This window comes from Octopus bimaculoides, chromosome 23 (assembly GCF_001194135.2).
Source record: "Octopus bimaculoides isolate UCB-OBI-ISO-001 chromosome 23, ASM119413v2, whole genome shotgun sequence".
NCBI lineage: Eukaryota > Metazoa > Mollusca > Cephalopoda > Octopoda > Octopodidae > Octopus > Octopus bimaculoides.
In genome coordinates, this window is record NC_069003.1 from 28081614 (window position 1) to 28093192 (window position 11579).

Genomic DNA, 11579 nt, shown 5'->3' on the forward strand with positions numbered 1-11579 from the left:
ATATATATATATATATATATATATATATATATATATATATATATATATATACACACATATATACGACAGGCTTGTTTCTGTTTCCGTCTACCAAATCCACTCACAAAGCTTTGGTCAGCCCGGGGCTATAGTAGAAGACACTTGCCGAAGGTCCTATGCAGTGGGACTGAACCTGGAACTATGTGGTTGGTAAGCAAGCTACTTACAACACAGCCACTGCTGCTCCTATTTAATAACTATTTGTGAATATGCTGGAATTGTTTCAGTTTTTTTTATGTTTATATGTATGTGTATTGAGTTTGGGTGTTGACTTGCATCTCTTTTTTGTCAATAAGTTAACTTAGTTACTTAATAAACATAGATCAATAAAACAAGTTTCATAATACTGGGGCTGCAATGATAAATTAAAAACCTTGAAGGTTGTGTCTTGCATAGCTGTAATCTGGTGACTGAAACCACTGAAAGTAAAAATTATAAAATTGTGTTCCATACCTTTACAGAAAGCTCGAGTTATTGTATTTGTATAGTTGAAAAGGCCTTCATAGTTTTCAGCTGTGAAAACATTCAGTAAATATGGTAAACTTGCTATGTTGTGAAGTTCTTTTAAGTCATAGTTTGCAATTCCAATTGCATAGATATGAGCGATATTCCTTAAAGCTCTGGCTGAAGCTACTGTGTGTTCAGGGTGAATTTTAGACTCAGTATTTGATAAAAAGATTACTGCAAGTGAAAAACGATAAATGAGAAATGTTAATTCAGTGACATCATAGAATCTTTCTCAAAGAAATTATTAGTGTGTTGAAAGACATAAATTGAGAACTTGAAGTTAGTAAATGAGGGAAATAGTTTTGAATATGAACTCAGTGTATATCTGACCAAATTCTAAAATTTGTTTGAAATATTTACTACCATATATCATAAATTGTTATAAGAAGGGAAAACATATTGATTACTACTTATCACACATAAAATTGCAATCTATTGGTAATTGATACGAAAGACATAAAGGATATATTCAATCATGAAATTGACTTAGTGAAAATATGAAAATGTAAACTAACATAAATATTTAGGAAATAATTTTCAAAATAGATTAAAAGAAAACTTCAATAAATTTTTAAAATGTAAAGAATTAGGATTACCAAAGTTTTTGACGTCTGGCCGATCTCCAGTTTTATAATTGAATATTTTGGACCGCACCAATTCTAGAGCTGCTACAGCATTTGAATTTCCATATTCATAAAGCAGGGAAGAAAGGGCATTCCTTACATCACGTGCAGATGAAAACATATCCAAAGTAAATCCCAAATGGGCTCTAGAACTGTAAGTAACAGCAGCAACTCTTGATTTATGAGTTCCAATAGACAGTTTCTCAGCTATCTCAATTGCAAACTCCTTCATTAACCTGAACTCTCCAGGGCTTATATTTCCAGATGTGTCCAAAACGAAGACAACATCAACATTTTGTGCACAAGCTGTTGAAAGAACAATAGTTGAATAGTTAGTTGCAGTTCAATAGATAACAAATTGATAAGTGTATCATGAGACTAACATATACTTGGTATTTCGGAAACAGCTTAATATGCCAAGAATAAAAGAAATTTGAAAATATTAACATAGAGACAAACAAAACATGACTGTTTCATTTAATGTTAACTGATGATAAAATGAGGGCGATAAGTTTGCAGATTTCATATCAATGTTTGTATGTCAAGCCTACCTCACACTTGAAGTAACATTTTCTGGTTATATCTCTAGTACTTACCTAACAACTAACTTTATCATATGTTATGGTTGTGAATTATTTAACATTAAATAAAAAGAAGACCATCATATTGATGTGAGTCTAAACTATTTTTCCTGTTTTGCTTTTGGTTTGCAAGATTCTTGATGTGATTTCATGATTTGAAACAAATTTTGTTGTACCTAGGTAATCATTATGCCAATAATAATAACCCCACCCCACACACACACAAGTATTTAACTGACTAACAAATCAATCATTTGTTTAATGTGTTGATTGAACAATCAACCAGTTGTTTGTTTGTTAATCAAAGCTGTTTCATTGCTGTAACCCATGACCTTCCTACTCACTACAAGATCTGCTTTCGTTTTCGACAAACAAACGAACTGGTTTATTGTTTAACCAACACATTAAACAAATGATCAATTAGTTAGTTGATTAGATATTTAACCAATTGACTAATAATAAAGGAGTTGAACCTGTGTTTGTATTCCTGTTAATCACACAAATTTATGAATTATAAAGTAGTTTATAACTGATTAAGAATAGGTAAACTAATAAAATGCTGCACTTACTTACAAAAATCTAATGACAGTAGGCTATTGAAAATTGCTATGCCTCAAATTAGAAAATATCATAAAAATGTAATATCAAAATGTTACAAAATAAAGAATAATATTAGTAAACGTGACAATTAAATTCACTTTAATAAAGTGTACTCACTGCTTTGGCACCATCTTCCAGCATAGCCTCTTGGACAGTCACAAACTGCACTTCCTTTATCTATTTGACATGTTCCACCATTCAAACAGGGATTTTCAGAGCAAATTTCCTCTGTTATTTAGATAAAAGACATGGTTAAAATAATATATCTGGTCTACTAAATAAGGAATTCATTTAGAGTGAGATTTCTTCTAAACTGAGAAGGAAACAAATATTTTGGCACATTATGTATATTTGTATGATTATTAATGGATTAATAAAGAAAGTAAGAAAGAAATGATTAAAGATGATATAAAAAAATGCATGTAGTTACCATAACATACAGCTGCTGCTAATTTCTGAATAACATCTGCTACATGTTCTTCTTTGGTGTCATCAGTAATAATAAATTTGTTTTTATCCAATGGCAGTGATACAACATCATTTAAGCTAGATGCTACAAAAGATGTGCTGCTTACAAGACCTGAGAAAACGAGAAAATACAAATATTTCATGACATAATTAAATATTTATTTAGATGACAATAAGTCAACCATATTGAAGAGGATCTAAAACAATGTTGACAATAAGATAAGAAGCAGGCAACAGTCTCAATATTTTGTATTTTGAAGTGTACCATACTGAGTCATGTACATCTATGTGCTTAACTCTGAAACAAGCCAGTTTACCTAATTGCAAATAGAAACCACAAAATGAAATCATTGATACAGTAACTAAAACATTGATAAGCATTTCATTTGCTATACTGTATAACTGGGCAAGTACTGAGTGGTACAAAGTTAATGTAACAGAATCAACTGCATGAACTACAATAAGATAAAATCTTCAGTGATGTCTTTTGTAATTAATGTATTATGCCAATAGCAACAAAACTAGTTCCTAGTGTTGATCCATTTGACAGCCAGAGTTGTTAAAAGAGGCAAGAGAGTTTAAACTATTTACGTTTAACAACACTGAATCCAGTGGAGGTACAATAAAATGGTTGTGGTAAATAGATATGCAGCAGAGCAGCACACTAACTTCACAACTTTTCTGCAAAGATTAAATACACAGCAGAAACACTGAAAAATAATAAACAGACAATGGATCTAGATACTTTTATAGAGATATTCATATGAATTTAAAATTATTTTGTTCAATATCGTTCAAGTGATGGAAATATAATAATATTTGTAAATTGTAATTTGTGTCTATAAAATAAATCAAGTACAATTTTCTTACCAAGAGCTATAATTCTAGTTCCTTTCATTTTAAGATTTCGGGACTGGACCAACATTTCATCGAGATCTCGTACAGATTTTGTGACAAGTACCAGATAGTTGGGAACATGTATTCTGTCTCCTAATTTCTGCCGTAACACATCTTGATTGGCCATTCGTAGTGCAGCACCAGGGTTGGGGTCAGTTCGTCCAGGTCTTAATGATAATAATAATTGATTTTTATTAAATTGTGTTCAAATTTTACAAAACCAAAGAAAAATTAAATCCTACTAAGTCTTTGTGATGGTTATTAATTGCCATTAATTAAAAAAATGAAAGAACAAAATAACTGTTGTCTTAAGTTCACTAAAATGAATTCTGATCAATCTATTTAGATGACACTGACATTGTTGTTTCACTCTGGTCAACCCTGGGCTAGTAGATCTTGTAAGTCATTCTGGTTGTAACCGTCCCGTCATATTCTCAGACAGGGTGGACACAACAGCACATTATCAAAAATGTCTTGTTCTAGGACAATAAAGTATGATTTAATGAAGGCTTGACTTCTACTTCTAGCAGGTTGACTGACCAAGTGGAATCATTCACATTGGCTCATTCTCTATAGATGTTAGGACAGGTTCCAATGTCCCACAGCCATACAAACAATACGTTCCACCAAATATTTAGATTCCCAAATGTTACTACAATACTCTGTCTGTCTTTTTCTTTATCTATCTAGCTTATCTGGTTCAGACCATACATACCAGAATTGGTGCAACATTAATTGAATCTCTAGTTATTAGTTCTCTGTTACAATGAAGAATCACAATTATCTTTTTACATAAATTAATCATGGGAGTTGGAGTAATATCTCTGGCCAGTGCCATTAATATGGCTGCTACCCATCCTGAAAATATGCAGAGAAATGTATGGAGAGTAACCACGAGATTGATTTAAATGATGGCAACAGAGTGAACTTTGCTAAAAGTATCCAAGGACCAGATGGTGTTTTAAACCTTTTGGAGTATCAGTAGAATGGGTTGTGAATAAATATACAAACTCACATCTGAACATATTTGGAATCTTGTTACGAAATAAAAGAGCTAAAGATTTATTTATTAAAACGTAAACAAATATTTTTCTAGACAGAAACTCATTTGCATAATGGTACAAACAATAATCACAATGAATACAACAAGGTGAGTTACGTATTAATAAATAATGTAATCACATCTATCCTATACATATTTAATATCACTATGAAATTAAGCCTACGAGGGAATGTTTGACTGTGACAGTGTTATTTAGCAATTCATTAGGATTTACTCAACAATGTAAGTGGCTGGTTCCCAAGATGTCAAAAGGCACTTGTGCACCTAATTTCACAACAACATTAAATACATGGCTATGTGTCTTCCATATAATTATTTATAAATAAATAGGAGAGTGCAAATAATATAACATACACCTCAGTTATTCAACACCCTGAACAACTAATCACAAGAGCATGAAGTGCAGTAGAAGGTAAAACAATAGACTGCCATTTGTAGTTAAGATTATCTAATGATCACAATTAGATATTTAAATTAGTTAACTTTGTGATCAAGGTCAGCTGATCTATATATACTTTCTTCTTCAAATTTAATGTAATATAAATATATTCCTCCAATCTGAAATATATCTCAAGGGTCAGTAGTCAGTTGTGGTTTTATGGTATTAACCAGATATGAAGCCTTTCCTGAATAGCGTACCAGTCTATAAGAGGTAACAATCCCTGATCATCTATTAGCTAGGGAAACAATCTCATCATGTGATAGCTAAGTGGAGAAACAAATTATCTGTTATTAGGGGTAACAATCCCAGTTCATCCAGTAGCTATGTGAACTGTAGTAACAGAGAATAAAGTGTTCTATTAACAAACACAGCATATCTAACTTCACAAACTACAAAATAAATAGTCCAATCCAGCTCTTTTAGTTTTAATTCTACTCTAAATGCTATCCAAATAATGGAGTATTATTATCAATGGTTTTCATCATCGTTTTAATGTGCATTTTTCCATCTTGTATGAGCCAGACATCAATTTTATCTGTTTTACATGCAGGAATGACTTTAATGGACATTTAATTGCAAGTTAATTTGGAGAGCTGAAAAAAAACCCCAAGAAACTATGCAGTTAATAAATAGATTTTGAAGTTTATTTTAAAGTGGTCTAAGTGAGTAAACTACACTGAAACTGCAGTGTTGTGATTCAAGAAAAATTAAACATAAAAATTACCTAAGCATTGAGAGAACTGCCATCACATCCTGTTTGTGTCTACCTTTATCAAGAGTAAGTCGGAGTCTTGGCTCTGCATCATAGGTTATTACTGCAACTCGTATATTTTGATGACTGAATGAAAGTCTTTTAATTGTTTTTCGTAACATACGTTTGACCCTTCTGAGAGCTGGCCTTGTTACATAACGTGAAGTATCAATAACTAAAATCATATCAGCTCTAGAATTACATTCTGCAAAAGGAGTACAAATTGCATCAGTGCTACAAGTTTCAAATATAAATTAAAATTAACATAATGGAAATTAGATTATTTTCATATAAAGAGATTAAGAAGAATGGACATAAGATAAATAGAAAAATTCCTAATGAGAAGTAAAAGTAACAATGTGAATATATGAGCCAAAGCTTAATAATGTCTGGAGATTTGTCTAATTAATAACTGATTTTAGGTTAGCAAGTTTGAATATTGAGATGAATCAGAGAAAAAAATGTGTAGAGAACATTTTTTTTCCTTCATGTCTGAGGAGAAGTAGCATTACTACATTCTACTGGAGTAGTTTGAGGTATTGTAGTTGTTAATTTAATATATTTTTGATTGTTTTTCTTTATAAGTTCATCTAAGCCAGAAGGACCATATGTATAACTTTTTCATGCCCATCTCACAAATTGTTTTGAGCTATATATGTTTCAGTTTGAATATTTCTAGTGTAAAGAGGAAATTCTAGAGAGTGGCAGTTTTAGAAAGTAAAGATTGGTAAAAATAAACAGCTAGTACAAGATGTGATTGTTAAGATACAGAAAAGGTGATGATAGGATAAAAGAGGTGGGAGAAGGTATACAACTTGCTAAGTCAGAGGATCAGTATAGATGGCACAGAGAAAATAGAGTTCAGTATGTGGTTATACACCCATGGTTGTAGTGTGTTGATCATTAATTTCATGTCAATCAGCAGGGCAGCCTTTACTGAAATTTTGTCTTGGACATTTGTGTGTATAGCAGCATCACTGTTGCACATAACACAATAATACTTCAATAGGGACCCCCTTTACATGAATTTTGTGCACAGTCATTGACTGATAAAAGCTGAATATTTTCTAGTTCTAGGAAAGCAATCTTAGTTCTTTTTGGGGGTAGTTTTGGTAATCCTACATGAGTGAAATTGCTAAAAAGGATCATTTATCATTTACTGCAATATTATATCTTTTAGATGTTTGATGTTCATGACTAAAGACTGCTTCATTCGAATATGTAGTGAATGTGATGGAAACTTGATTTTGTTGAAAGTGCTTAATTATAGCTCAGTAGATTTTTACTCTATAGAAATTTCATCTTTTACACAGCCTCTGTACCTGGTGTATCAAGCAGATAAAAGTAACACTATCTACAATGTAATGTGTTATATAGCAGTCTGATGTAATATTACAAATACCTCCTTCATATTTTCTTACTAAATTTCCAACATAAAATGAGTGATAACAACTCAGCATATTTCAAATTATTAGAATATTTCAGCTAAGACTGGAACTGTCACTGTGTATAATTATATGTTTAAGCTATTATTTCTTTAGTTTTGTAGAAGGATTGTGTGCAACATACATCACCTGACAGATCATATTATCATGCTAGTTTCAAAAGAAAGCAAAAATGCAACAACATACGCTTTTCACAATTTTCACCAGTGAAACCTCGTTTACATTCGCATTTATATGTAAATGGATAGTTGACACATTTTCCTCCATTTAAGCAGGGATTTGGTTCACAGTGACTTCGAGCTGTAAAATAAATAAAGTATGAAATAATTACCAACATTTAAACAATAATACAGAAAAAAAGTAATTATTTTAATTTATTATGTAACAATGAATGTGTGTGTGTGTGTGTGTGTGTGTGTGTGTGTGTGTGTGTGTGTGTGTGTGTGTGTGTGTGTGTGAGAGAGAGAGAGAGAGATATAAAGCGTGAATAAAAATATTGAGAATACAATAAAAACGTTTTTCCATGTTGAAAGTTCATTTCATTGTATTAGTAGATATGTGGGCTAAGAAATTGTATATAGTTTTTACTCACTGGCCAAATAATAAAAATGGAAATAGTAACAATTTTTTAAAGACTGAGAAATAGAAACATTAGTACCTTCTGTCAATGAATGAAATAGGTCCAAGAAAAAGGGACAGTGTTAAAGTTAGCTACTTAATAGTTTATATAACATTATTATGTGAGAAGTAAAACAAAGATACATACTTTCAAAAATAGGATGCAATAAGGAATCAGTCATTCCATCTACATCAGCACCAAAAATTTCAGTTGTTTTTATTCCTTGTGCAGCAGCAATGGTGTCAAGTTCATAGCTTTTTCGAACATTAAATGCTACAGGTATAAGATGAATACCAGAAGAAATGGCTAATTCAGCTTGCCTGAGAGTATCTTCGCTTGACAAATCTATTTGACCATGAGTCAGCAAATAGGCGATGTTTTTGACCTAACCAAAAATAAAGGAAGTTTGTTTTTTAATACAGAAATCTTTCTTGATTAATAAAGTTAATCATAAAGCAACAAGACACATAATTTTACTTACCTTATCTCGATCTCCATGTCTTGAAGAAAATATTTCTTGACTCACAAACTTTATGGCATTTGCCATATCAGCATGGCCTCGAGTGTAGGAAGTGTCATCAATGCTTCGAATAATTGATTCTTGTCTAGTAAAGCGGTTTAGATGAAATTCTATTAAAGGTCGTGAACTATATTTTACTAAAGCAATGTGGTGGCCACAGTAACCTACAGCTAGATCTCTCACCATACTTTCAGCAAAGCGTTTCATTCTCTGAAAGGTTCTCCAGCCAACACTAGTAGAAGAATCTAGAATAAATGCTACATCAGCTGGTTGTGGACAGACTAGAAGGAAAAAGAAAGGCTTGGTAAACATTAGGATTGATTTTACATTTTTTATATGTATTTTGAAATAATAAGACAACCAATTTATCATCATTAACGTAAATAGAAATAATCACAAATGCTTACCTTTGTCACATTCTGTTCCATAGAAACCTTTAGAACAGATACAAATGTAATGTTTAAGTGTATCATAGCATTCTCCTCCATTTTTGCAGGGATTATTTGCACACAATTGTTGGCCTATTATAAACCATGAAATAAAAGAGTACATTTCAATCAATAAACGTTGTACACAGGTAACATTCTAAAATATATTTTTATCAATAAAGCTGTCATTATATCAAAGGTTGTTGCATGCAATTTGTTTATATTAAATTATCATCTAATTTCATTAAGAACTTAAGACAATGGAGATTTACTGTGAATGAACTTCTTACCTTTACAAATTGGTTCTACAATCCTGGCATGAAGATCTTCAAGTTCACTGAAATCATCAACAGAAAATAAATTCTCTGCAACTGGTGGTGATGTCATTCCAATTAATTCTTCTGTTTGTGTTGCAAATCCAACAGCTACAGTTATAACACTCACACCACTCTGTTTAAGAAGACGAGCTTGTGGTAAAGTCTCTCTATGATTAATATTTGACTGACCATCAGTTATAATAATTACAATGTTGGGTGCATCTGAAAATAAAAATCAAGTAATGAAAATATTAATTAGAAACTAGTTAAAAGTACATTTAACATAAATGCATATGAATTCTTGCACTTTATAATAGTGTTCGCATATCTGATATGAACTGGTTCCTTCATTCACAAAACTTAACCATATTCTAAAGGATAAAAGATTAATTAGTAAAGTTTCACTCATTGGCATACTTCTATTGATTTAAGTCTTCCATTTTCTTTTTTATCTTTTTAAACTTCTTTTTTTCTTTTTCATGAATGACCTAATTACAATTGTAATTCGCATATATTTTGACTTTACACCCTTTATCTGTGACTTCCTTTCAATTTGTGCAATTATGGTCATATGCTTAAGAAATGTTTTGCGACTAAATATTTTGAGTTCAATATAATTATCTTCTGCCATAGACTCTGATTAAACCTTAGTGAGTGAAATTTCAGAGACAGAAACAGTTTTGAAGCTCATCAGAAAGACAACTTCTATTTCCAGATGCTAGACTTAATACCTGGCTGTTGTGTGACTTTAGTGGAGTTCACTCCATTGCAAGCATTACAGCCAGGTTTGTGATTTGGAACTACTTCCTCATTTTGTGCACCATCTTGGAAACATTGAAAAAGGATGCTGTTTTTGTCTTCTAATTAAGTTATACAAAACAATTATATAATCTTCAGTCTACACCTACAACTTCCACTGCTATACATAATACACTATTCAGACAATACCCATCATTTCCACCACATGTTGTTGTTGGCACTCCGTCACTTACGACGTTGAGGGCTCCAGTTGATCTGATCAACGGAACAGCCTGCTCGTGAAATTAACGTGCAAGTGACTGAGCACTCCCCAGACATGTGTACCCTTGACGTAGTTCTCGGGGATATTCAGTGTGACACAGTGTGACAAGGCTGACCCTTTGAATTACAGGTACAACAGAAACAGGAAGAAAGAGTGAGAGAAAGTTGTGGTGAAAGAGTACAGCAGGGTTCGCCACCATCCCGTTGCCGGAGCCTCATGGAGCTTTAGGTGTTTTCGCTCAATAAACACTCACAACGCCCGGTCTGGGAATCGAAACCGCGATCCTATGACCACGAGTCTGCTGCCCTAACCACTGGGCCATTGCGCCACTACAACACACTTTTTAATGTACACTGATCACTTCTGCCACTATACATTATACACTCTAAACTTTTACCACATTCATTCAGTGCCCTCTTCTAGTAGCCACAGTCTTCCAATAAAACTAAATAATTTTAAAATGTCATCTTCAGCAGTCTGAAAGTCCTTCAAAATATGTTATGAATTATATTGGTTTGTCCAATTCTTTAGAAAAGTTTATTAAGTTAAAAAACAAACTTAAGAAGAAAAAAAAAACACTATATCAAAAATATTCCAACAAAAGTAATTGCTATATTTACCAGCCCTGTCTCCATTGACTTCAGTGAATATCATTCTGCGTGCCATTCGAAGAGCAATTGCTGTATGAGTTGAGCCATAGACATATTTTACAGCTGCAGTGGCATTTTCAATATCTTCTTTCATGGTAAAAGAATTTAGATAAAATTCTGCACGTGCTTCATCACTAAATGTGATGAGAGCCACATTATATAATCCTGATTCTATATCAAGACTCTCAATCGTAGAATATACGAAGTCTATTACTTTGGCAAAGTTTTCCTCACCAACACTTCCAGAAGAATCAACAACAAACAGAATGTCAGCTTTGCTAGTACAATCTACAAAACAAAAAAGATGTTGCAATTATAATCACACAAATGTTAACCTATAGAAATTTACATCTATAATTTTTTCCATATTAAGAGTTTATATTTATTTATTGAGATAAGAAGATACAAATAATTTAACCTGTCAAAATTAGAATATTTGACAAAAGTAAGTTTAATTTGAATGAGTTAAAATGACAAGTAAAAAATATTATAGCTGTTGCATAATTTACCTGAAGGTCTGTATATTCTTTTGGGTGTAGTTATTATAGGTCTTCGATGTGTAGTACTTCGGGTTGTAGTACTTCGGGTTGTAGTACTTCGGGTTGTAG

At 32.2% G+C, this 11579-nt stretch overlaps 1 protein-coding gene across 1 annotated transcript in view; it reads right to left on the reverse strand.

Annotated features, from left to right (window-relative positions):
- Positions 1-340: 340 nt before the first annotated feature.
- Positions 341-11579, reverse strand: part of LOC106882611 (collagen alpha-3(VI) chain) — a 180154-nt gene continuing 168915 nt past the window's right edge. The window contains exons 54-66 of the mRNA XM_052975952.1: positions 11481-11545; positions 10942-11259; positions 9274-9522; positions 8963-9076; positions 8517-8836; positions 8183-8420; positions 7603-7716; positions 5945-6176; positions 3689-3882; positions 2781-2930; positions 2468-2578; positions 1143-1475; positions 341-720 (exon numbers count right to left, since the gene is read on the reverse strand). Coding sequence (XP_052831912.1) covers positions 341-720; positions 1143-1475; positions 2468-2578; positions 2781-2930; positions 3689-3882; positions 5945-6176; positions 7603-7716; positions 8183-8420; positions 8517-8836; positions 8963-9076; positions 9274-9522; positions 10942-11259; positions 11481-11545 — 2818 coding nt within the window. The remainder of the gene's footprint in view (positions 721-1142; positions 1476-2467; positions 2579-2780; positions 2931-3688; positions 3883-5944; positions 6177-7602; positions 7717-8182; positions 8421-8516; positions 8837-8962; positions 9077-9273; positions 9523-10941; positions 11260-11480; positions 11546-11579) is intronic.